Consider the following 27128-nt stretch of genomic DNA (forward strand, 5'->3'; position numbering starts at 1 on the left):
TTTTTTTTTTTTTTTTTTTTTTTTTTTTTTTTTTAAGAGTTCTTCTTTCTTTTCCATTTTAGCAGCATTATGTAAACCTGTGAGGGGAAGGAGGGGTTCTCGAGCCTGCTCCCTCTTGCTCTTCTTCTGGGGAGGCGGCCGGCAGCGTCTGCCCGGTTAGCAGCTGCTGTTCTTGAATTCACCGTTCTCCGTGATGGAAAGCTTGGTGGGATTGGTGGGCGAGATGCCGTTGCGCACCTGCATGCTGTAGCGCTCCTTCACCTGCGTCAGGGCGCTCATCAGCCGCGTGTTGGCCGAGTCCAGCGACACGATCCGCTTCTCCTGCAACGAGCACCGCAGAGTCAGAGCGCCGGCGCGAGCGAACCCCCCTCGCCCCAGCAGCCTGCCTTCCCCGGAGCGGCCGGGAGCCGGGGCCGCGACGGCGTCCGCGGACGGCCTCCMGGCAGAGGCAGCCTTACTGACGGTCTCTGGCGACACAGGGGATCTGCCTCTTTCTGTTTTCTCGGGGTAACATCGCCCGCAGGCTTCTCGCACGCCAGTGTGGCCCCTCCGCGCCAGGGGAGGCGACAGTAAGTCAGAGTTACGCTGGCGAAYGGACGGGGTCACGGTGGCTTTAGCCAGGCAGCCTCTGACCGAGGCTAGGTGGAAATGCAATATTTTGCCGTGGAAGGGAAGGGGAGGGTGTGGGTGTTAATAACAACAGCCATTTTTTTTAAAAAAACGTGTTAGAAAAACAGAAACAGGCAGCAAAAAAATTAAATAAAAATAAATAATAAAACCAAGGTGATGGGAAGCTTCATTCAGCAGAGAAAAGCGCAGATCATGTCTAAGGGCCATCGTCTCCGTACGCGGGATGGAGTGTGCTCAGAATAAACCCACGGTATGTTTGAAATCAAAAAGAGCAAGTAACGGCAGCCTGCGGTCGCCAGCAGGAGCGAGGGGGCAAGAGCAACGCAGAACAAGCGGCAGCCAACAGCTAAAACTACGGGGTTATTCGAGGTGAAGGGCAGCGGGGGCGGAGGGGGAGATGCCACGGACAGCACACGGGGACAAACACGGAGCACCGCTCCCGGACCCATTCCAGCTCGGGGGGCTCCCGGGCGCTGCCACGCCGAGGCGCCGCGCGTCCCCGCTCCGACTCTGCCGGCTCCTAGCAAAAGCGCTTGGAAAGCTGTGGGACGTTTGCTGAATTTATCGACACCAAACCGAACAAAAAAGCAGAAAAACACACGCGCCGACTGAAGGCAACCTGTGGATCGCTAGGCTGCCCGCGGGGGGACACAGCGCCAGCGGGTCAAGCCGAAACGTTGGTGGCACAATTAGAAACATCAATTTTCATCTTCCTTAAAAAAAAAAAAAAAAAAAAAACCCACGTCCTAAAAAACCCGTAGCCGCACAAAGCGGCAACGGACATCGCAGCAGGTGAACGTGCTCCCAGTGAGACCAGCACGTTGGCTTTTTTTCCATCAAGGAAGAAAAAAAAAAAATCTTTAATTTCTATTACTTGGGTGAAAAAAAGCTGCATGCAGCGACTCTTCTCAGTCCTGTCGTGGGAGAAACAAAATGCAGAAGTGACGTACGCCCGGCACAAGCGTTAAGGGACAGGTCGAACACAGTGCTCAGGAGATGTGAGGGCTACAGCAGCCCCGTGAGATATTGATCCCAGCACATCAGCTATGCAGCACATCTGTAACCAGTAACGTTTGCTCTCCTTAGGGGGCTTCTGCCAGCGAGTAAACGTCAGGGTTAAAAAAAAAAAAAAAAAAAAAAAAAAAAAAAAAAAAAAAAAAAGGGCAGAATTTAAATATCGTTCATATTATAGCCCTGAAAAATCCAAGCTCTGTGTAATAGAGCAGGACGAGGAGGAGGAGGCAGGAGAGATCATCAGTGAGGCAGGCTACAGTCTGCCCCAGTCTTTTGCCTGATCTAGGCAACGCAAGCAAGAAGGGACGAGGGAGGCGATGAGGCCTTGGCCGTTCCTCCCGTGCCAAAATAAATGCTGGGGAAAAACAAAACAAAACMAAACCCTCAAACAAGTGCCGTAGCAGAGATGTATTTCTCAGCAAATTAAAGCTCCTCCTCCTCGGACTATATTTTCCCTGCAGTTTATTTTAAAATTTAAGCTTCCTTTCAAAGCGTGTCGCTTCACGACGAGTGAGAACAGGGAAGGCCGGTGCGCCCCGGCGTCGAGGAGCTCCCCGCGCCGGCCGGCAGCGCGGCTGCGCAGCGACGCCGGGGACGCGGACCTTCAAAGCGCGAGCCGGGCGAGCGGGGGCACCTTCTCGCTCCGAGGGAAACCACGGTCTAACCAGACGCGTTCCCACCGCGCACGGATTAGGCACGGGCAGGAGGAGGAGCTGGAATGGGTAGGAGGGCAGCGCGCTGGGCCAGGGCTGGGAACTGCTCAGCTAGAGAACTGATCGGGTTTTACTTGCCTGTTTGAATTATCTCAGCCCCATTTATGACCTGTAATTTAACACAGCGGAGACGTCACTCGCGGTAGCAGCCGGGCTAGCGCTCCTCGCAGCTCCGCTGCTCCCGGGGAGGCTTGGCCAGACCTGCCCTGCTCGGGCCGGGACGCCTCGGGCGCGCCGGGGCCTCCCCGCGCCCTGCCTGAACCGCGCAGCTGCACCTCGTCGGTGCTCACGGAAGGAAGCGCAAGAAGCCCAGCGTATCGCTCTTCCTGGCTTAAACCTTCGAGCAGGTGAGACAAGCCAGGTTCCAACTCYGCTCCACACATCTCGCACCTTTCCTTCTCTAGCCACTGCGAATCCCTCTGCCGCACGAGCCCCAGGCTAAGGGCGTCTTCCACGCGCGGTTTAGAAGGATCACTGCGCAACGCAGCAAACGCGCYGGGGCTCCTCTCCTGTGTCCCCTTGTTTGAATCTTTCACCTGTTTCCTCTTCTGCTTAGACACCCACCACAGGGCCGCGACCACGAAGCCTTCCCTGCGACCGACACCGAGGCAGTTCAGGTTTGCTGATGCCCTTGCTTTAAACAACGCTACCGTCTTTCCAACGGTTCCCACTGCAGGGGGGAAACGATGCTTCACTCGATCAAGGACCGCACCTGACCCGCACTGAGAGCTCGAGGCTTCGCAGAGCCAGCGAGAGCCCCCTCTGCCAGCTGGCGGCAGCGAGGGACCAGCCCCGGTGGCTGCGCTGCACCCTGCTAGCCCGGAAACGTTCACAGCACCACGCAGGGGCCAAGCGCCTGCTGGCCCAGACGGTGGCGGAGGGAAGGGCAAGTTCCTCAGCCAGTCACAGGCTCTCGGATCCTCCCCTCTAACACGTCTTTCCCTGCATTCGTTCAACGCCCCTCTCCCTTTCCCCTTCTTGAGGGGGATGGAAAAGGTCCTTCATCCCTCAAAATCAAGCTACTGTTTGCTGAAAAATGGCTCGGTACATTCAACTTCTGCTCCAGCTTTTAACCTGCAACAGTCCWTAATCAGACTGTAGGAAAGGCCTGATGTCCTGCTCCCCCCTGCACCTCCCCGCGAAGAAAAACAAAAAATAAAGCAAATGACTACATTCCCGTTCTTTGTCCAGCCCTGCACTCCCTCGCTCCAGATTTTGAGTGCAAGTCCTCCCAGAAAGGATTTCTTCTTGAGCTGCATCTAGAAAGGGCAACAACACTGGCATGCCCACTTAGACCACCTTGCACTATAGCTAGGAAACACAGATGGTGTAATTCTAGTACAATCTTCTTATTCTACAAGGTTAGGGAACAGACGGACCACGTWATTGTACACACGTAATGCGCTCGCATTAYATGACATGGACCCAAAAATCCAGCTTTCATGAACAGTCTTTCTGAAGAATAACTGGGGGAAAACAGGCAGAGGCAGCAGACAGAAAACTTCAAACTCCTGCCATAAAGCATCCTTCTAGGGCCACCGGTCTTTCAAGAACACATTTTCTCTCTATTTTGTATCTTCTCTACACTTCTGCTTGAGCTCAAACGTTTCAATTATTGCTGGCCATTCGACAGCAAAGCAACGGCCAGGGTGGGCCTTTTGTGCTCTCTTATGTCTGTGTTTCATACATCAGTAGCATCTTCTGCAACGTTCAGCTGAGGCGTCTGGTTTTTCCACCCCTCACTAGGGCAGAGAACTTTTTGAAAAAACTTGGGATGCTGCTAAAGATGTAATCCCCTTAAAAGGTCATCAATTAAAAAAATTACACAGTTGGAACTACTAAAAAGCCCAGAAGCAGGAAAGATGCCCTCTAAACGCAAAAATCACAAACGTAACAGGCAGGCAGATATCGAATCAGTCTCAGGTTCTGTAGTCTAGGCTTTGCTCTCTGGCAGCAGCAYGGACACAGAAGAAAAGCAGGAATGATCCCACACGATACATTCACATGCATCACCCACTAGGTCCCACTTTGCACAACTAACTTGTGCTGACTGGAGGCATGTAGTCAGGTTGGTGGCAAAGTGGGCRTTCCTCCCAGACTGACACGGATGGTCACATGAGGTGAAAGGCCACATATGAGACGCTCGATCGGGCCATGCTCCATGGCAAGCCTTCTCTTGTCTTGCACACTCAAAGCCATGTTTTAGCTTGCATAGCTGAGATGCATGCACATGGCAATTAAACTACGCTGGTATGAAGCACAGCTTTTCCAGCGTTCCCAGGCCCACGCTTGGAACAATGTCTACACAATGCATCACTGTTCCTTTACCACTTGGGATCTCCTAAAGTGAAAAAGGTTTTGGAGAAGCAGCCAGTCCTGTGATTTGCTGTCAAGGTCTTTCAAAGCCCTGTGTCAGATAGTAGGTCTTTGTTGTATAAGAAACCCAATTCTCTCYGAGGAGGTACTAAGTCATGTGTGCAACACCATGGGCCAGTACTGGCTTGGGAGGTAAATAATGCTGGGGCAGGAGGACAGGGGAAAACAACAGGCTCTAAGCACAGGACACTTGGCTCCTGGAGATCCTGAGCTCCTTACCTGTGCATCAATAATTTTCTGCTTTGCATCGATGACAGCTTGCATCTCTGCATGATCCTTCTTCAGCTCCTCTTCAACTGCCATGAGTCTGATGTGCAAAGAGAGAGAAATTAGGACAGTTTAATACTATTCCCGGGTGTTTTGGCTACTCCGGGGCTCTTGCCTTGACCTCTCTGATTGTCCTCTCTCCGCAAGAAGAGAATTTTGCTGCATTCAAGAAAGCTTATCTATCCCGACACCCCAATTGGCTGCATTTATTACTTACAAAGTGGGCATTGTCAAAAATCTAACGGCTCTGTAAAACTACCCCTTGAGTGTAGTTTCCAAACAAACTAAATAGACCAGTTACAAGTACAGCAGAGACTAGGGTTAAAATTCCTAAATCTTTTTGTCTGCTCTCCTGGCAATCCGAGGCAAGCCTCAACACTTCTATCTCAGTTTCGTCGTCCCTACGGCAGGAACGGTATCAACCCAAAGGTATCAAGAGGTCCACATAACTACCTTCTTTACTGTCAAARAAAACATGTGACAAAGGGGAGCTTCTTGCCCTACATGGCCTGCAAACTTTCCAGCAAAGGCTCACCTGCTGATGATACTTTTCATCTGGCTGTCCTTCTCCTCCTGCTGCCTGCGCAGTCTCTCCTCGCTGTCTTCCAGCCTGGACTTGTACTCCATCAGCAGCTTCTGCATTTGCTGCTCCTGCACCAGGAGGCGCCGCTCATACTCCTCCAGCCGGCGACTYGACACCTTCAGGCGTTCCTTCAGCTTCGCTATCTCTTGTTCATACTGCATGTGGAAGGAAGGAGAGAAGGACAGAATCAGACGCAAAAGAGAAAGGATCAGATCAGATTATTATTTTCCACTGCTGTTGAGAGAAAGCCACTGTTTGCCTTCATTAAAAATAAACTGATAGAAGCAAAGGAAATGACAAGCAGACAACTGTGGGCAACCACAAAGGAGCACGTAGGCTCCCACTGAGCATTAAGTTATTCCCACACTGCAGGAAGTCTTCCTGTAGCACAGTTTAAGGACTTGAATAGCTCTGACATGGCTCCTCAGTCTTGCCTGGTAACATCCCCAGTTACTCCAGACTCAAGGAGTTCCCAGACAGAAGTTGCTAATAGTGCTCAACTGTAAACCCTGGGGTGACCAAACTTGTGAAAGGGACCAGTATTGTGACCCAAATAACTCGTTCTTCAGGACCTAACAAAGATATGGAACCAGCTGTCCCAGGCTGAAGGCAGAGCCTATCACTAACTACGCAGAGTCTGTGAATTTAGTTGGCTGAGGTTTCATTCTTCCATCTACTGTCTCTCTGGRTAATCCCTTCTGCAACAGTGCAATGAATCTCAGCACATTCCACGTTGGTTTTGGTTCATTCATCTTTCATAAAAATTCTGTGTTCCCACTTCTCCACCACATGTTCTCTTCCTCTCCTCTACCTGCCCTCTCCAAATACCAAACCCCTTATTAGACCTCATCACTGTAGCAGCCATATACATGCAAGTTTATTTGGAAAAATGATATCTATTCTGGCAAATAAACACACTTAAGAAAAACGCCTCTCARGAGATGATAGACATTTCTGCGTAGCCCCAAAATACTCTGCCATCTAGATGACAGACATTTGCCTTGGGTGAAGCCTGAGACAAAATCTGAATGCAGTTGCTGATCAAGATTTTATTGCATTTGCARAGACTTGTACAAGCACTTAGCACATACCAAACTATACTCGATCATTTTTTAATGCAGTTTCACTATCACTAAAAAATTTTGCAAGTGTAGAAAAACGGCAGTATACTGTTGGTATAATACTGTCATAAAAATAATGAGTTGAGCACTCAGGCAGCATGACTTATGATGCAAGTAAATGCCAAATATCAGCCTGTAATGTATGAACTCTCAGCTACGTCAGCATGCACCCATTTGACATGGTACAGCCTGTATAGATTAATCTATAGCATGGGATATTGTACTACAGATACTGTATGACAGCACGTACGGTGGGAAGCTACGCCAACAAGACCTGTGTGACCGCAGCACAGCAACACCTGAAAGCCACCTTGAACCCAGCTGAGGGGTGGATAAGGCTCCCTGGAAGCCAGAGAGTCTGTTGTATACAGAATAAAATCTACCTTCTCAGCGTGCTTGACTTCATCTTGATTCTGCTCTGCATCCTCCTCCACTTCTTCATACTGCCCGTTGTTGAGAACCCACGCAGCTGTCCTCTCCACTGGTGACATTGTGGCAGAGTCAACAGGCGAGTGAACCTGGAGCAGAGATACCTGTAAGCATTTTTCAAAGAAATTACAAACGAATCAGCTCTGAAATCACRTTTATTCAGAGCAGAAAAACGACCATGGTTCTGTCAGTCTCAAAGCTTCCCCCCAAGCCCCTCTTCCAGAGATGCTTCATCCTCACTGGACTTTGGAAGCACAGCACTCATCTGAGTCCCTCTTAAAAAGAAAAAATAAAAAAATCAATGCACTTGAGAAATATTTTTTTCTCTTTGTCTAGGTGAGCTTCTCTCTTTCTACAAAARTTCTTATTTCCAAATCCTGTCCTCATCCACCTTCCACTTCTGCCAGCTTTTCAGTAAGACTACGGCAATCTTAGGTTCTTCTCACACCGAAAATAGAGCAACGAAGCGTCACTCAGCCTGTTCAGGAAAGACAGATTTGTTGCTTTGGAGGATTGAGGAGCTTAACTTGAGAGCAGCTTTGTCGGCTGGGCTACAGAGAGCATTCGCAACGGGGTACCGGGCTGCGCGGCTTCGACAGGAGACAGCACAGCGGCACSTAAGAGCGGCAAAGAGCTGTAACGCTGCCACTGCGGCGCCTACCCCATTTAGATGGTTTACGCACATACGCTCAGTCAAGGCTGSAGAAGAAAGTCAGGGCAAGCGGTGCTTACTAGGAGAACTTAAAGAGGAGAAGCCTCAGATTAGGTTTTAAAGGGAATCGTCCCTAAAGCCACGAGAAGCAGCATGAAAGCCTGCGCCTGGATGAGGAGAACACTGCTTGCTAAAATGCCAAGCAGTGTTGGTGGACAAAGGCAAGTTTATAAGCACAGCAATTAGCATAATCCCCCTTGAAAGGGCTACACTGTCTTAACTCTTGGAGAAATGCAAAAGATCAGCTTTTCCCCTATCTGTAGGTCCTTCTCGTGCTCAAGCAGCTCTTCAGATCAGCGCCCTGTTTCAATAYTGTATAAAAGGGAAATGTGCTTTGTGGTGGGGGGATTTGGAAGTCCACGTTGCCACCAGGAGCTCTTCACGGGGGAATAACAGCTTCTCAAGGCGAGGCAGGTGAGGGACCCTGACAGCTCCCGCTTGGGCTCCTCTCGCTCACGGGGACAGGGCTGCTGGACACTACCTGCGCCCCACGCCAGTTCCACCCAGGAGATCTGCCGAGGGCGGCTCAGCTCTCCGGAGCAGCGACGAGGGCTCCGGCACTGGCAGACGCCTTAGCGCGGACGGCTATAAAGGCAAAGACGAGGGGAAGGAACTGAGCAAAACTCTGGTTTTAGGCAGAGGCCCCGTGCCTGAAGGAAGTGTTCGTGGCAGAAGGACTAGGAGCTCCTTTCAGCTCCAATATCACAGCTCAGCAAAGCTCCTTCAGCTGGGTATTTTGTGACGGCGCCTGCCGCCGGCCAGCTCCTCGCAGAGGGAGCTACTTTGGCATCGGGAATTGCTGGAGAAATCGGAGAGGGCTACGAACAGTGTCACTGTCCCTTGGAGCTGCAGAGGAACAGGGCAGCAGCAGGGCGACTACGAACGGCATCGGCAGCCTCTTACCGGATGCCTGATCCCCAGCAAACCTTGCCAAACAGCCCTTCGGCTGCAGGGACCACGTATGTTCAGCAGCCAAGCTCAGAAAGTCTGCAGAGACCAAGCAGAAGTAGATGGCAAGTACTTAAGATACTAAAGGGTTATAAATTATTCTAATATGGGGGGGGGGGGAAGAGAAGCTTGCTAGGAATGTGTATTAATTCCCCTCTTTGCCCCCCTCCCAGAGGGGCACACTGACACTTCTGTTCCCACCTACCGACTAAATGGAAATGGAAGGCAAAAGCTGACCTCTCCCAGCAAATAAACGGCCTGCCTCTATATCCAGAAACAAATGGGACTTGTAGAGAACAGAGTCTAATAATTATAACGCCCACAAAGCATGCCTGCAGAGAACATGCCAAGCTTCTGCTCTTATTAAAAAAGGAGAAAAAAGAATTCCACAACCCAATTTGCAATTAAAAGGAAGCAATAGAACTTGCCTCAAAAAAAATGCTGGCCACTCAGTTTGGCACACACGGAGCCATTTCTCATGGGTGTGGGGGTAAGGAAAGAACAAAYTGATTCCTGTGACTGAAGCTGGAGCGAGTACTCTAATGAATCCAGAGAAAACAATTAGCATGGAAAAGCAAGGGTGGAAAACCAAGCAGATGCACAACAGCTACAAGAGGGAGGAGGGCGACCGCCCCGAAGCCAGCCGTACTTGCAAGGCGCTTGTGAAGCTGAAGGTAAAAAGYAATTGGAGAGGAGGGAGGTCCGAGACCTCCCTTTGATGCTATGCAAGCAAAGATAACTGATTTACACAGGGGGGCAGTCGGGTAATCGGCAATATGAGACGCAACAGGCAAACGAGGGGACTAGCCAGGGCTTTGCAAGCAGCCACCCGAGCGTTTCTCTTAAACACACAAAGGGCAGCAGCCACCCGTGCAAGGTGGTTGCACGAAGGCTCTGGAGACAGGTCCCCTGCTCCTCCCGAGCCTGATGCCTTCGGAGCGAAGCCGCCGGCGTTCGTTCGCCCAGGCGCTTCCCTAACAGGCCCCAAGGAAACGCGCCGGTTCCACCAGGAATTTTGCTGTGATACTGCACAGAGCCATACGCTACAACTCGCAGATCACACAACGCAGCTTCACGCTGCGGGCCTGAGAACTGCAGAGGCGGCTACCTGATTTTCAGATTCATCCCTTTTTATTGGCCTAAAAATTTCCCAACATCTCTGTGCTAAATTTAGATTTATTCAATATACTTATTCTATCAACCTCTCCGCCTAGGTGTAAAACAAACACTCAAAAGGAGGACGCAAACATATGCACTTCAAATAATATGCAATTACTTTCTTTGGTGTTACTAACTTGGTGTAAGTGCCTTTGCTTTGTGATTCTGCGTGTCTGATCTCCTCGTACTTTAATGAGCTTGAGGTATCAAAGCAGTTTTGAAGCTCTGACTGCTCCTGGGTTCCCAGTCATCATCCAGACTTTCCTCCTTTAGATGGCAACCTTCAGGAGAGTTTGCCATGAAAGCTACACCAGCGGACTGATCCCAGTAAACCCTTCGGCAGAGATCCAGCTCATGTCGGCAGCTATGTTCTTCTGCCAGCTTTGCTTTACCAGCCAAAACCCTCCCCCTGCATAACTGCGTCCTCACCAGTGCTTTTGCCAGAAGGGCCTTGCCAGTGAAAGAGGTCCATAACCTCCTGCTCCTCACTGGTGTAGCTCAGCTGTGGGGCCTTAAGCTCAGGGGCTGCAGCTTTCTGGAGCAAAAATCCTCCCTTGTGCCTGCAGGCAGAGCAGTGTCCTCTCTGGAAGACCTTGCACAAAGCAGGAGCTTGCTGAAGCAGGGCCAGCACCAACCAGCACATCCCAGCTCCACGCACAGAGCTGCAACAGCATCTGCTTCCCTGGGAGCTTGCAAAGTTTGTTTCCAAAAAACCCCCTTCAAACTAGGTAAAGTAAATCAAATATCCCCATGGTTACCTGTCACAGTGACTACAGAAGACAAACATTTAACGCCAAGAATGGCGCAGATGTTGCCCTCAGGAGCCTCACCCTGCCCAGTTGATAGGCTTGTAACAAAAGCACTGAACACCACCTCTTTTTCCCTCTTTACTGTGAAAGTAATTTAAGAAATACTGTTTCATATGCAGCAAATCACAACAGGATTTTCTTTTTTTCCTTTTTTTTTTTTTTAAGGTAAAAGAATGTTGGCTTTTTGTCAGGAAAAAACTTGATTTAAGAAAAATTAAGTATATGGAGCTGCCTATGAGCAAGTGAGCAAAATGCATTAGCAGTTASTACATATAAACACTCCTTTCCAGAAGGTGTTTGCAGTATTCATAGTTTGGGATGATTAATGAGGAAACAGTATTTTGGGGAGAGGGGCAGGAGGCAGCAGCAGATTGTTGCCTTGTGGTGAAATATAGTTTTCTGTACACTTAAGACAACTCTACTTAGTTATTACTTCGGCAGCTGTTTCTTCCATGGTATTTTGTCTTTATTCATGTCTCTTTTTAGGTGGCTATCGTTTGAAACGAGCACCACAGGGCATTCACACGTGGCAATCAACTAGCATTTTGAACACAGCTTCTTTTCTTTTTTTTCTATTCTGGGAAATTTTCAAGTTTTATTTCTTTCAGCAGGCTTGCTGCTACCTTGGTAAATGCAAAACATTTTTTTTCTCTTTTAAGTTTAGTACAAGAGCATCCAAAAGTAAAAAGTAAGCTAGGCTTGCCAAGCTAGTAATGGTAACAAGCACAGCTATTTCTTGTACTTGCTACCGGGTGCTGTTTAAGTGTCTTCTTCAGCCACTGCTCTTGATTCAACTCATATTCCTCATCTCACATTAAAGTCAAATGACAGCTTTGAAGGTCAATGCAGTAATCAGCTAGATATCCAAGCAGAACACTCTAAGTGCCTGGGAAAAGACTTTCCTTACCTGCTGTGTCTGCTGCCTCTGAATTGCCCTCACCTTTGGGACAGGGCTCTCTCTAGAAGATGAGGACTGTTGCCGGGACCGACTCCCATTCTGGATGGGTTCGGCCACCATGGCCCCCGACACCGCCGACATGCTGCCGGTGCTCCGCAAGGAAGCGCTGTGCGGCAGGGACTGCGGCGCCTTGGCCCTGGCACCCAGCCCGGCTTGGTCCATTTTGCGGATCTGCGCTTGGCTGCTGCTGTTCTGGCGGGGCAGAGCGATAGGAACGTGCTTGTCCGGCACTGCGTGCCGCCGGGAGAAATCCTCGCTCTGCGTGCTGCGCTTGGTGAAGTCCTCCATGCTGCTGTTGCTGGGTCCACTGAGTTTGAAGTCTTCGCTGTTGCTTCGGCTCCGGGAGCTGGCAGTGCTTAAGTTCTCCAGGCTGGAGTCCACGGAGGCCTTTGGCATAGGCGGAGGCGGGTTGTTGAGATGGTAAACTGGGTTCTGGAATGACAGAGGCTGGAGACTGCCCTGTTGGTTCAAAGCTGGGTGCAGAGGCCTTCTCACCTGGGGAGCGCTCTGGGGCGTGCTCTGGGTTTCCCACAGCTGTTTGATGTTGGCCACCTGTGTTATAGAGAGCTGGCTGCCGGCCAAACGCAAAGGCACGTCGTGCATAATAGAAGCGTGATCGCTGTGAGCCGTGTGAGGGTCCTGGAGGTCCATGAGGGAGATGCTACGTCCATTGGGCAGGATGCTTTCCCTTTCATCCTTATCGGAGTAAGTCATGCTCTGGGTGGATGCCTGCTGTACCAACAGTAAGGTCTTGCCTCTAAAATATCCATCTACATTTTCCTGGGTTGGAGACTTCAGCTTATGCAAGTCACTGTGGAACAGAAAGGAATTTTGTTATTTTTTAACCAGCCAAGATCCCACGAGATCTGTCCCAGAGAAGCCTTTCTACCTCATTTAACCCCCTCGCCCCGAATTCCTTACTCGGAAAGCTTCAAGGAACTAGATTTCCTTTTATGAGCTCCCTGTGTTTCAAGTGGCAACACTCTTCCTTAATTACCACTTATCTTTAAGCATTGTTTGATTCAAGAAGTGCTTCATACTTATTTTTCACAAGTGAAATGCAAACCATTCCCACCAATTCCTCCCCTCTTAGACATTTCTCTTCCCAGCAAGACTTCAGAACATTTCAGATTCCATTTAACCCTTTGCCAGCTCTGCATTATTGCGCGTGTCTGAAAATTCAACAGGAGCTTGGTGAACGCTCCTGTAAATCTAGGTAAAACAGAGGGAAGGCRTTTCCAACTGTCAAAATGGGACCTCATACTTGACAGCGCAGAAGCTAGGCAGAGGCCAGAGTATGCAAGTTCTTTGGTGTTTTGCCATGTCACAGTTTTTTGCTTCAGATTAATCACTACTGCAATGTGGAAAATGCTATACCAAACCGAGCAGGGACTGTCTTTGTTATTCCACTTGATAACAAGCCCCACTTATGACACAGATTTTTCATTGGCGCTATAAAGGCAGCCCAGTCTCCAGAAGGAAACATTACAGTTGACTTTATGCAACTGCTCACTCAGATCGGCAGTAAATAGCAAGACTGGTAGCTAAAGTTACTGACTTTAGCCCACGTTTGACTTTGGGTAAGTTAAAAGCTTAAAGCCTCGAGCGCTAGCTCATCTCTTACTGGGATGTTGACCTCCCTGGGAGAGGTGCCAGGTGTAGGTCAGTCCTACAACTGACTTAGAAAGTTCAAGCAGTGAAGCATTCAACTCTCCCTGGGTGATCTTACATGAGCTCAGCCACCCCTCTTATCCCACGTGTCTCCCCTCGAGCTCTGGCTGTTACCTACCCATCAGTGGGGTCCTCGAATATCTTCTGAAGCCCTGAGGAGAGACTGCCACTGACGTTTGGACTAGAGCTGTGCTCAGTGAAACGCCTCAACTGCTGCTGTATGGGTGTAGGGTTGGTCATTGACTTGGTGATGTCAGCAAGAATACGAGGCAGAGGTCCCAGTTTTGCCACGGTCGCCTGTAGGAAGGAATTTTCACCCTAATTGGACAACAAGCACCGCGACATCCGCCAGGTTTTTGATAACGATGCACAGAGGCGGAGGGGTGGAGGTGGAAGGAAGGAGGGTGGGTGGTTGTGTGCGGGTGTGCCAGGACCGTAATGCAGTGTTACGGAGCAGCGTAACCACGGCGACGAGATGGATGGAGGAGACGAAACGGGGTGCAGCAGACATTGAGGAAAGAAAAGGAAATAGAAAAGAAATTAGGATTGACCCCCCAAAACAAAAATCATGCTCAACAAAACCAAATTGTGGCCATTCCAATGCAAAACTATCATGCAAAGCAAACTAAGGCCAGGGTGGGTGAGGTCAAAGTGAAAACTACAGTATCTACTCATTAAAGGGGATTTGAAGACTACAGATTCAGCTAGTGGGAGGGAACTTTCCAGGCAAAGGGAGTCATGTGGTAAAAGAAATGCATGCCAACAGACAAGGGATGCGGCATTCAGGGGATCATGAGAGATTTGAGAGGGTTGAGGGAGATGGGGAAAGGAAGGTTTTCATTWCAGAAGCCTTTGGCTTTTGGCATCCTACACTGATGCCACCTTCTGTAGCAAATTTTTATCAAAAATTAAGGCATTCCTCCCTAAAAATAACTGCATGAAAACCTCAGTGACCCTTATTCCAACATTACCATGTCAGGTAGGGATTAAACGCTTAGCTTCGTATTTAACTATGCGTCAGCTTGGTGTTGGCCAGCCTGAGCATGGCAGCAGCTGCCCGTAAAGCAGCCCTGAGGGGAAGGTTGCTCATTTAGATCCTTTATTTTTCCCCTCTTTGGGTCATTTCTGGTTGTATCACCTACACGGTGCCACTTGCTCTTGTGACTGAAGCAAGGAGCTGAAAGTGCTGGAGGTTTAAYGATAAAGTAAAAACCCCTACAAAGACAATCTTCTTTTCAAAGATGTCCGTATTTTGCCTGTAAGCAGGTATTTGGTCATTTTGACTCCAGAGAGACGTCTTTTTTTTTTACAGACACTTTCTTACAGTGCATCTTCTGGTCTATTAAAATCTTTGAGGTTACTTCTCTCATCATTTTCCAATCATTACCTACAGTAAAGCAGTATCACTGTGTAACTTTATCCCTTAATTCTCTTTTTAGCAAACCACTACGCCAGCTCCCAAGGGCCTGTTAGCATAGATCCATACATATAACCTACAGAAAGGGCAAAGCACATCTGCTTTAATGGTTTAGGTCTGGTTCCTTCCCCTCCYAGCTGCCCAAGATATTTAAGATTTTTTTCATTTGGAGAGCAGCTCGCAGCAGCTAACCCCCCAAACCCATCTGCACTTGCAGAACCYGGGTTCCCCTTGACCTGAAGGCCTGACCAGTTGAGGAAGGTGGCACAGTTCACGGCACTGACGGATTTACCCCAACTTAGAGAAACGGAGGAGCTGGTCTTTTAAGTGMTCCCTTTGCCTGTTTTTCTGAGGCTGCTGAACAGTCTTTATAGCAAAGATTTTACTGCCTGTGACACTTTGAGTGTAAACTGTATGCATGTATGAGGGAAACAGATAAGCAAGACCATAAACTGTTATCAGGCTAAGATTAACTAAGATTAATATACACTATCCTTCAAAGTCAAGGACATTTAGATTTACCCTGATGCACAAACTATCTTTTTTTTTTTTTTTTCCGCCAACTAATGTGCTGCGAGAAAACAAATATCCAACAAATCACTACCTTGGCAGACCTTACTAGCAACAAAAATCATTAGCAGCACACTGCAAGTCACCTCAGCTCTCCAGTTTCAAAAGAAAAAGACATGGAATACAGACAAAATAACGCACCTCAAAAAGCTGAAATATAAAACAGTTCTAAATACTTTCAGGAAAAGAAAAATACTGACTTGCATCTCCTCTTCTCTGGATCTTATCAACTTTGTTTAACAAAGTTTTAATGATTTGGGGTCTTGCAAGCCATGTACTCAGGGAAGAGCAAATCGGACTCTGCTCTTCTGTAGTTAAATAGAAGCAACACTTATTGCTGGAGATGAGCGTCTCCTGCGGCAAGAAGGGAGCACCAGCTCCTGGAAAACCCAGCACAGAGCATCTCGCTTTTGGTGCGAGGTACCACAGAGTGGAACAAGGCTTCTACMTGGCACCCTCTTAACTAAAAGCTAATCCAAAGACCACAGAAACGAGCAAACCTCAGTGGGCTTTGGGGCAGGTCTTCAAGGAGAAGAGTTCTGCCTGGCCAACACATCCCTTCACCCCAGCTGGGCACCGCCAGCCAAGTACCTCGATTAGCACCACAAAGGGCACCTCCACATTTCCATTTTCCATCCAAACGCTCTGCCTTTTTCCCAGCTCCCTTCTGCGAGGGGCCTGGCTCCCCAGGGAATGCCAAGCTTGCTTTCAGCGTTGCCCCCTCCACAGTCACCACTAAGTGTCACCACTACTGCTGAAGCCCAACCACTTCACACGCCCAGCTTTGGGCCTCCCAGAGCCACCAGCCGGAGTCATGGAAAGAACAAYTGTGAAATACAACTATCGCACATTCCTCTCCAAAGCTGTTGAATACTTTCTCCCCAGAGCGGCTCCGGCTGCTCCCTTGATGTCTCCTAGTGTTTACAGTTGCTACGATACAATCACAGGATTCACCCTCCCAGGCCTCCAGCTTGCTTTACCTTATCAAGCTGAGACACAACCTCCCACAAGAGGGAATGCAAAACTGAGAGCTCTCTGCCCAGGTCGATGTAGCCCTCAAATCCAGGCATGTTTGAGATGGTATCTGGATTAGAGATCTCGAGGAGAAAACGCTTCATTCCCCCCCACTCATGTTCCAAAAAGTCATTCATGAAGGCCATATACTCTTCCTTATTACCAAACCTGGAAGAAAGGGGAGGGAAAACCCAGTTATTAACCACCACAAAAAGCACAAGGATAAAATAATTGTCTGTAAACACTTAATGGTTAACTTTTGACCTGCCTTTCTGAAAAAGGTGTCTGGGAGGGGAAAAAAGTGGACAATTTAAGAGACTGCCTGCATTCTTGGACTTATTTAAATACTAACAACTCACTGTTCATACTGTCAACAAGGGGTCTGATAACATCTCTTCCCTCTTCTCCCTCCTGCAGAATTTCTTTCTCTCCTCCACCTTTTCTACACCCCTTCAGCTAGGAGAAACATGCCCCTTGGCCCTCGTTCAGCTGGGAACTTTGGGGGTGGAAGGGGGGGAAAAAATCATGGTCCTTAGCAGGAACAGTACTTTCTTCTTTTGAAATAGCATACATGCACACACAAACTGACATGCTAATGCGCGATTCTCTTCTTGGTTTTCGCCTGTGTCCCTCTGCTGAATTCAACACGGCCCAAATCTGCATATGAGAAGGAGAATATACCTAGCTCAGCTCTGAGGTGTTCTAAAGGCAACAGGGTTCAGATACAGGAAACTTCTTCCTTTTCTACATCTACTCCAATTTGCCTGAGAATCAGTGGCCTGGAAACATGACCACCAAGCAGGGCTCTCCTTGCTTCACCCTAACATTCGGTGACTTGCACCCCTGGAGGCAGAGATTTCAGGTTCATCACCATCACCTACTTAGCAAAATTGGCGAGATTCTGAATGACTTTAGCAATAAGCGTGAGGGTGCGAGATGTCCGGTCATCAGGATACTCCTGCATGAGGCTAAAGAGGCTGGGGGACATGATAGCGGGGCACAGGAACCGGAGGAAGAGCGAGGCACTGATCAGGCGTTCGCTGATGTCCTGCTTGCCCCTGCTCAGGCATTGCTGCTTCCAAGACGCAAACACTTCCTTCAGCTCACGAGGAAACACGCTGAAAAACAGCAAACCAAGAAAAAAAAATGGTGTAGGCAAAGAGATGTACCAAGCTGAAATGGTGACCAATCACTTGAAATAATTAACTGTGAGAAATCACCATCAGCTCCATTTTTCCCCCCTTCTCTAGGCTAGGAAATGTCATTAGGCATCTATTCTTAGATCACCATTTAATCTGGTGATACTTAARTACTGGTTAAATCATCCCTTGTTTAAATACGTGAAATGAAGCTGTTTTCAGACACTCTGATCTGCAAGCTGAAAACCACCACCACTACTCTGGGGCAAACACAGTGCTCGGATATCAAAAGCAAATTGGACCAAACTGAACTCATCTCTATAGTTGAAATTCGTATTTTGCCTGTTAAGCTCCCCGACTGCTTTGCCTCTGCTTTGCCCTGAAGCAGAAAGACCATTCTTTTAATGACACTCAGCAATAAAGATTAATAAAAATCTTTCAGCTGACGTTTTCTCCCTGTGATTTCCTGTTCGATTTTACCGATCCAAAGGGTCTGAAAAAAAGCTGTATACACACATCAGAACTACCTTTTATTCCAAGGTCAGACTAAACTATCTTTGCACTTTATTCTCTCCTCATTCAGTCACGACTCACTATCTGTTTCCTTGCAGAGCATTTCAGTAGAAGCTCCCACTGGAATCCCCTGGTTTGGGCAGAAATACCACCTACAATACCGTGTTACAGGCAGTAAGGTGGTGAGAAAAGGAAACGAAGGCAGTCTCAGAAGGTAGATGGGTCTGTGCTACTTCCTCGCACAACTGCTGGTTTCACGTCTTTAGAAGGGGAATCTGCAGGTTGGACTCAAACGAGCCATGGGAGAGAGAGGGGAGGGGAGATGCCTCACCAGTAAGAATTGATGATCTTGCAGAAGGCCAGCTCACAACACATTTTCAGGTTGCTCTGATGATCTGTTAATTCGCTGGACGAACACTTGCTGGGATCCACTTCACAGTTTTCATCTGACTCGTACAAAGCCTTGATAAACTCCCCTGGACAAAGGGAAGAGGATGACAAACCAGGGTAATCATACGAAAAGCCTCCTTGACACACCTTTAAATCCTCCTTATGCCTTTCCTTAGCAACTGCACTCGCTGCTCTCTGCGTCTGCAATACAGTCTCTAGACACCAGATGTTGGGGATCTGTCTTCTCCCGGCTCCTCCAGAGCACAGCGCTCGCCGGGCCGGCTCACGCGACCGACCGGTGCCGGGCTGCTTCAGCCTCCCGCGCCCTCGCTGCCCCCAAATACGCGGCCGGGATGCCTTTGCCTTTCGCCCCTGCGGACGCTTCACTTAAATTGAAGAACATGCTCTGACTTTGTGTACAAACGGTGCTACCAGTCATGAGATTGCTCACAGGCTTAGAAAGGAAGCTTTGCTCATTTTTAGAGCTTCCCCGGGAAATGCACTTGACAATGATATTTTTTAAATTATTTCTAAACCAGCTATCTTTACACTTCAAAAGACAGCTGGCTCTTGAATAAGAGTAATACCTGAGTGCTAGATAAATACTGCTTGTTTTCTCTATCTCTTACATTAACATTTTTATAAYGTGCATCTTTCAAAGTCCTTTGCATTTCTGTCATCCTCTTACAGCATTACAGCAGAAACTGGACACACACTCAAAAAAGCACGAGGTTTCCTTTGTTTAATGTATTTAAATGTACTATTCACTGCTTTTTTTCGTACATATGCTGGCATACTAAGTGCTTTTTAAACTGTTGCTGTTCACTAAGCAAAAACCCTAATTCATTTGTTTAATGATTCAGTGTCTTTTAAGTTCACCTCCTTGGATGATCTTGCTGGCTCTGAGCTAACACCACAAGGCTTGTTTGTGCAAAGGGGTTTTGTTTTATGGTCTCTGTTTACCTAAAAAGCTTTAAACAGCCACCAACCCTGCCAGAGCTTAAGTCAGCAGTGTTCTCGCAAGCAAATCAGGTGGCACATTTTCTTAGACTGTCTTGCTTGGGTCCAAAAAAWTTCTGCTGAGGGCATCTAGATCACTTGCTTGCTACACTCTCAGCATCACTTCTACAAGCCAACTCTCTTTTAACTGTTGTTTCCTGGATTTTCTTTTTCCTTGAAACATACTCTCTCTTTTTTTTTTTTTTTTTGCCTTGAAACATACTCTTTGTGGTCTGCAAGGCCCTGCCTTAATGATGTATTAAAATGCTCTTACAGATAAATTAAACAGCTAATACCAATGTAATGTCATTAATTCTTTCAAAGAACATGGCATCTGAGTGAAATGACTAGAGACATTCACAATTTGACGAAGAATTAGAGGAATGTATTGTCATGAGCAACCTTGCCCTGGGCGACAGACAGACTGGACGACTTAAGGGGTATTTTCCATCTCGAACGTCTATGATTTACAATCTTATCACTCAGCACCAATGTTCTAAACGATGTAGTAAAAGTCATTAATTTCAAAATATCTTCATGCAATTACTGCGCATTAAAGGGTTTGCTGTCAAATGTAATATACTGGGCCCACAGCTGATAATTTGGTCTGCAGAAAAGTGCAGCACAAAGTAATATGCTGCTCATTTCTCCATACCAAGTGAGGGCCTGAAACTGTGACTTGTGCTTTAGTGGTTCCACCCATGAGAATAAGACTACCAGAACTGGCTCATTACATTCAAAACATGGCCAAGAAGCATATAATCACAGACCTGACGCTACTGACCCTTGGAACCCTCACTAACTTAGCCAGCTATCTCCTTGATGACTTGCCAGCATCTAGGACTGCTGGGAAAGGCAGCTGTTTTTTTTTTAATTTTTTGTGAAAGGATGTGGTGTGGGACTTGGCTTTGGCCTGCTCTAATTTTTCTTGTATCAGTGTCCAAACCTTTCTTCATCCAAGAAACAACAGGGGGATGGGTGGTTCCCTATGCAATCTCGGATAAGAAAGACGTCAGCATCAAGTTGGCAAGAGCTAATTGCAGAGAGGCTGAGTTTCATGGGAAGGGAGCATGCATATTTTGGCCTTCCTTCTGGCAATATTAGCTGTGTGGACAGTAATTCTCAGGGCAGTGGCCAGACCAGAGCAGAACCTTTTGGTGGGGAGGGGAAGATGTGCTGTTACCAGAAGCCACTCTGGCATKTAACTGCCAACCTTACAGCCCTGCTGGGGAATGAAGTTGATCATCCCAGCCTGGCCAGACAAATATAATGTGGTGGCAAAGAGAGCACTTTGGATACACACGGTCACAAGGCGCCCTAGATAGTCTGCATCTTGGTCTCCCGCGCTGAGGTGCTCAGCAGCCCTGCAGGCTCATTCCTTCYGGTCATGTTCTCTGGGCTCAGGCACCAGTCTATAAGGTTAACTTGAGTATTTAAGTGCCGTGTTGCAAAGGTCAGGGCCGAGTGAGTCCAAGGGTCGCTCTGGAATATGCCAGCATTATCAGTGGTTGCACCTCAAGCTGCTGGAAATGAGCTTTATTGTAATGCCTGCTTTCAACCCAAACACTGTGTTGAGTGTCTAAAGCTTAACACTTGTTAACACTATAGCTAACATTTGCTGTTACCTACATTAGCAAGGCAAAGACTGACTGGAGACAGYCCAGCAATATGTATTTGTGGACAAGTACCTCTGCTGTCAACCAGATACCCTTGAGTATATCTAACTGCCTAAGTGATGGCATTTTGGACTAAAGTGATTGTAGGAGCTTCTTTAATGTAATGGGAAACAAGGAAACATACTGTGAAGCAATGTGAAAAAAGCATTTATAATCTTTCCTGAAATCTCCTCCTAATTGGATTGCATGTGATACTGGAGGCATCCCTGATGCCACAACACAAATTACTGGACAGTATTTGCACTGTTAAACTATGCATCAAAATCCATTTTAAAGCCAATTCTTACATCAGATGGAACAGTCACCACCATCCACAAACCAGTTCCAGCATTACACCTCTTTATYACAACTCTAGACACAAAAGAAGGTTACGCAGAAACATGGAGTGTGGTGATACAATAAGAGGAACCTGGCTATATCAAACCAAGTTTGCCTTTTTTCAGGTGCTACTCTTACAGGCACCAAAAAGCATCYTCCTTTGTGGGAAGGAGGCACGAAGAGTACGGAGCACATATTTTGCTCTCTGGATACCAACACTTGGGCTCAGTGCCGAGGTGGTTCCTTTCCATTCTGCATTCCTAGATGTGCCAGAAACAAGGCTTCAGACATGTCACAGAAGTAAAAATTCATGCTGGGATGCTTATACGCCACCAAACCTCATGGTAAGGGTTCACTAAACAYCTCTAGAAAGCATCAGATTTATGGGGGCAATATGGCATGGGTACAAGGGATARTGTTAAATAGTAATGCTGGAACCATGAGATCCCTTCCAGCTTCATCACTACAGTGGCAGTCCCAGCACACAAAGAGTCCAATGCAGTTACTGGACTGATTCTCTGCAACAGGATTAGCCCTTGCAATCCAAAGAACTGACAGGTTGGCACTTTCTTACCTAGTGCATCATGAAGATACTTCTGCCCTACCAATTTTAGGTATTCCTCAATAGCTTTGGTAGCAAGTGTGTTCTCCCTGAAGATCAAGACATCATGCTCCCCACAACGATCTACCTCAGACATCACCAAATCCGTCAAGAAGTCCTGAAGAAAAAGGTCAAATGGGAAGAGGTTATTTTAACCAGACTCAGTCATGCTAGGCAGAAGCCAAGGAGGAAGGATAAACAGAGGAGCTAGAGGATCACTGAAATAATTGCCTAACTCGCGACATGGTGTGCCAATGGTATGTGTAGTATGGGCTACATGAAATAGCTAGGGCTCCTCTTGCACAATGTAGCCATCTGCCCAAGCCAAAACATGTGCCTGACTCGAATAATTTTTGATTCTTCAAAATGGAAATACCATTTGGGAATGAGCAAGTAAAATTATAAAAGGAGAAGCAAAAGTCTCCAAAAGAAAATCTTTACAGACAAGCTTCTTGTTTGTCAGTCCAGATCCTGAACAGAAACCCTGATGTTTGTTCATCTGTGGCCTTATCTGCTCAAAGAAACAGATATATTGCATTTATCTTTTCATGTTTAATATTACAAACTAGACATTTAAAAACTGAAGATGGAAGTKATGAACAAATTCTTATAGTTCACAGAAATTTCATTAAGAAGAATGGCTTTCACAAAACAAAAATAGCTCAGGATTTGGTAAAAAAGTTAGCATACTTGCTGTGGATCTACATGGCATTCAAATGCCCAGGTGAGAGTAACAAGCAAGTTTCATTACTGTGAATAACCTCTTAATATAGGGCTTAGTTCTACAGTAGTATTTATTTCCTCAAGCGAAACTGCACATGAGTCAAAGACACTCAGCATTTCACAAGAAATACTCAGTACTCATAAAATCCAGTATCATTCACTGTAAAGCTCTCCAGGACAAGAAACAATATTCTTCTCCTATGTTTTTTAGTTTTTAAAATCCTCCTCTCAAAAATTCCACCATGCTGAATTAGGACTAAATGATAACTGTGACTTGCTAGTTCTGCTGCAAACGTTGGTGTCCTCCAAAGTCCGAAGAGTGCTGCAGTGAGGTATCCTAACCCCATTAACTACACAAAACATAATGCAGTAYTAACACAGAAGTGCAAAACATTCAGAACAAATTAGTGCAAAATATTCAGAACAAATTAACTATGATAAAAACACACGAAGATGACTTTTAGTACGTTTGCTCTTTAATCACTTACTATGGTTTCTTTCTGACAAAATCTGAGAGAAATATTTTTATGTGGTGCAAGCTGGGGACATGCAGCTGTATCACCACCAMAACAGTGTGACCTGCAAACGTACCCTTGGTAGTTGTAGGTTGTGGCAGCCTAGACCACTCAATCTGTCTAGAAAATAAAGGTTCAAAAACACTGGGGCATGAGGAAGACAAAATTATAACATTAGTTTATCTGCTTACTGCAGCTAGCACTGCAGGAATCCAAAGGCAGCTTTCTGAAAGTATTTCAAAACCATCTTAGAGGAGTTATCCTAGCTAGCAGCTTCTCTGAATCAGATAAACAACGTGGTGAGGCATGAGCTCTTCTCGCATGCTGTCACGAAGGAGCAACCTTTCAGAGAGGTATGGCAAGGCGAGAATGGTAGAAGAGTGGCATATGATTACGTCCACATAAAAGGTTCTTCTGCAGCATTGAACTAGGCTGTCATCGCTCGGATGTTGCGAATGGCCTTTCTTCCACATCTCAAACTCTCTAACTTGCATTTGGTGGTGCTTAACTTGCTCTAGCTGGCWTTAATGCAATAGTTAGGCTACAGCTTGGTATCCCTCTCGTACACCCACCTGCCGGGAGTATCCAGATAAATAGATGTCTTTTAATGCTTCTCTGAATTTTCTGAGACCTACAGACKTCTCCCACCCTTCTTTTAGAAACCGAGACTCACTCCAATTGCTGCTTCATAGAGAACCACCACTACGCGCACAGAAGTCCTAATAACATCCTTGGGGCCRGTGGGATCAACATTAAGTGAGCGTGGCTTCTGCAAATGGCTGTTCAAACYCTGACCAAACGAAGGTTAGTATTGATTAACTGACTTAGCACTAAATCAAAGACGGCATACTGCTGTTTAATGCATTAGGGACATTTATAGAAGTTATTTTCTAGTTTAATTTCTCTCTTTTCTCTTCTCCTGTATCATGATTTCGGAAATACAGCAAAAGCTCCTGAACAGTCAAGTGCTCAGAACAGTCCTCAATGCTCAGAGTAATATCAAGTTATACAGCCCTCCAACTTTCTCATCTACCCTTTGTACATAGTGTCTTCAATCTTTGTATCAACTCAAGCACTTTTGATGATATGATACCTCTATATGTGCGCTTGCCCCAAGTCCTTTAAAATATGCTCTAGACCCTTTTCTTAGCCTTATATCCCATCTCTAGAAATGTCATTAGGCACTTTCTGCTGTTACACATGGTCATGCCAGCTCAGGCATCCTACTTTCTGCAGTGTTATAGCCCAAAATATACTATCTGTTAGGAGCAAGAGGGAATCACTTTGTCAGGGGGTGCCTGCTCTTACCTTGGCTCTCCCAGTGCTCTGAAGAATGTGCACCAAAGCACAAGCCATCTCTTCCTTATTCCTTACACTGATCACTGGCTCTAGCACGGAGCACAGCATTGTGTAGTTGCTGGTAACAAACTCTGCAAACTCTTTGTATTGCTCCATGGGCAAGATGGTTATGGTCTGATAACGGGACTTTATCCGAATGGAAGGTCCCCCTGATTTCCCTTTATTGGGTGTAGGTGTGCTGACTGGGTACCATTTTTCCACAAACTGGCGACCAGTTACACTGGTCATGGGAATGTTGACCAGGCCTACATAGTTGTTCTTGTCCTTTTTCTTCTTCTTCTCCACATCCTTGTAGATGTGAACTGTGATGCTATGAAGAGGTGGGAGACTGTAGAACTCAAAGTGCTCTCCCCAGAAAATGTTATCGGCTTTTGTTTTGCTGGTAGTGCGGGCAAAAAGAGTGTCATCAAGGCACAGCTCACAGAAGTATTTCTTCTTGGGGGCAAGGTCCTTTGCCTCAATGATCCAAAGACGGAGCACATTTTCAGCTCGACGGCAGTTGTCCTGTGTGGAAGAAAGAGCTCAGCTTTAATTCAGAATCTCTAGGAAATCAAACTCTTTCTTTCCTAAAGCAGAAGCAAAGGGATGTCTTTTGCATGTCAAAGGAAGGGACGAGAACATTTTTCTTCTTAGAAAGCTGTATTTGAAATGATTTAGAAAACAAACACTCTGCACAGGGGCCGCTCAAAAGCTGTCAGACTGCTGAGACACAACGTGCTGTTTGCTCTGGCGACTAGCTCCAAGAGCATGGTGAGCACATCCCATAAAGGGAGCATGCCAGCTTTGGAGGTGACCTATCAGATATTTAGCAAGGGATAACTTGACTTCCCTTCTCACCCACCCAGGCTCTGAAATCCCTTTTCGTTTTTGCCAACACYGTGCCCCCACATTAAGCCATGGAGCTCCATGCCCCTTGCTTCTGAGGTGCACAGTATTGGAAACCCAGGCTGAAATATCGTAAGCAGGCACCAGGGCAGTGATCAGRAAGAAAGGAGATATGACGTTTATTAAAGGTCTAACCTACTGCACTCAACAGAGTAGTGCACAGCTGCTTTTGATAGACTGATGAGTAGACTCCTCTCCATACTAAATTAAATGAGCAGGCATCTGTGGGATCCCTTGGTACACTGGACTAAAATCCAATCATACCACCTCCATTCCACCCRGAATCTTATTTCCGCAATTTCTGTTACCTTATTTGGCTGCACTGTCCTGCGTAGGTTTTCCATCCACTTGTCTCTCTCTGCTGCAGAGGAACAGCTGAAACATTTACTGCCACTGGAGTAGGTTACCTGGAATATATAAACGACAAGCTGAGATCAGGCAAGCCTAGAAGACATGTTAGAGCCTGCGAAAAGCAAGGAAGACAACTAGGAATGTGTGAGCAAAAGGAAGTAAATACGAAAAAGGCAGGAAAACGTTATGAGATCCCAGAAGGTAGAGACTGAAAGGCCTACGGAACGCAGAGAGAAAAAAAGGCAGTTGAAATTAATATAAACCTAAAAGGAAACACATGAGGAAGCAAAGACTCCTCTTAAAGCCTCTTAAACAAGGCTAATCAGCCAGTTGAACTTCTTTTTGACGCTTTTTAATTGATCCATAGCTATTAAAYGCTTCCAGTTTTTCCAGCAAGTCCCAGATGATTTGGTCGTGTCTGTCGGAAAGACAGACAGAACTAACAGTGTACCAATACACAAAAAAACTCCCTGGAAACGGTGTCTTCAGGAAACAAGCAGCTACTCCGAGGGTCAGCACGTGCAGAGCAGCGGTCCAAAGCAAACAGCAGGAGCTGTGCCCCGCTTCAGGACCCCACCGCTCGATGCCACGCACAGCTCCACTTGCACGYGGGAAGGAACCGTCTTGGTTTCCTTCCTTTGCCTTGGCCTCACAAGCTTCGTTCACTCTTCCCATTCACCCCTGCGCACAATTAAAGAGCGGTTTATGGCAACAGCCTCAGAGCGATGTTGTTGCCAGCTTTTTCACTCAGCTCCCCTCCCAAGCAGGCTGGAAAGTGCTTCCAACAAAAYGAGGGCTAATGCGAAGTGAACAGGAACAGCTCCTGGCTCCGGCTCAGAGGAGAAGAGCCTGGTACGCTGGCTTTCTGCCAGAGCAGTTCTCCAGGTTGCACACAGCTGTAGATGCATCCGAATGACTCGCCTGAAGACAGATCAACTGTCCCCCACGCCCCTGCCGCAACCGCTCGTGACGGCCTTGGACGCATCCAGCACACGTTAACATACTGCTGGCCTTGCAGGGCAACGACTGCGCTGGCGCAGACAGCCCGTTTCTGCTGCAGCCCCTGCTGAAACGCAAAGAGGAGCTTTGCAGCATGGTGCCATGGACATGTCCTCTGTGGCCGGAGCTTCTCCTCAAGCAACYTAGGAATGGCCTGAGCTACTGCAAAGTGGTTCGGACTGGAAACGACACTTCTCTGTTACAGTGTATTTTCAAAGGGAATTTAGGGGGATTTGGAGAGGATGAATACCCAACCTACAAACACTAGCT

General features: G+C 47.2%; 1 protein-coding gene across 8 annotated transcripts in view; it reads right to left on the reverse strand.

Annotated features, from left to right (window-relative positions):
- Positions 1 to 10: 10 nt before the first annotated feature.
- RASAL2 (RAS protein activator like 2) overlaps positions 11 to 27128 on the reverse strand; it is a 124279-nt gene continuing 97161 nt past the window's right edge. For 2 of the 8 annotated variants that reach the window (XM_085299627.1, XM_085299620.1), the window contains exons 7-19: positions 25817 to 25915; positions 24573 to 25127; positions 22000 to 22144; positions 18374 to 18518; positions 17272 to 17508; positions 16357 to 16558; positions 13508 to 13707; positions 11668 to 12529; positions 7088 to 7237; positions 5536 to 5738; positions 4953 to 5040; positions 2436 to 2466; positions 11 to 321 (exon numbers count right to left, since the gene is read on the reverse strand). In XM_085299627.1, coding sequence (XP_085155753.1) covers positions 179 to 321; positions 2436 to 2466; positions 4953 to 5040; positions 5536 to 5738; positions 7088 to 7237; positions 11668 to 12529; positions 13508 to 13707; positions 16357 to 16558; positions 17272 to 17508; positions 18374 to 18518; positions 22000 to 22144; positions 24573 to 25127; positions 25817 to 25915 — 3060 coding nt within the window. In that variant the 3' untranslated portion in view covers positions 11 to 178. The remainder of the gene's footprint in view (positions 322 to 2435; positions 2467 to 4952; positions 5041 to 5535; positions 5739 to 7087; positions 7238 to 11667; positions 12530 to 13507; positions 13708 to 16356; positions 16559 to 17271; positions 17509 to 18373; positions 18519 to 21999; positions 22145 to 24572; positions 25128 to 25816; positions 25916 to 27128) is intronic. The other 6 variants (XM_085299622.1, XM_085299626.1, XM_085299624.1 and 3 more) reach the window with 6 other exon arrangements.

The sequence above is a fragment of the Rhea americana genome, unplaced genomic scaffold (genome assembly GCF_003343005.1).
Source record: "Rhea americana isolate MKP2758 unplaced genomic scaffold, rheAme1 scaffold_151, whole genome shotgun sequence".
NCBI classification, from domain to species: domain Eukaryota; kingdom Metazoa; phylum Chordata; class Aves; order Rheiformes; family Rheidae; genus Rhea; species Rhea americana.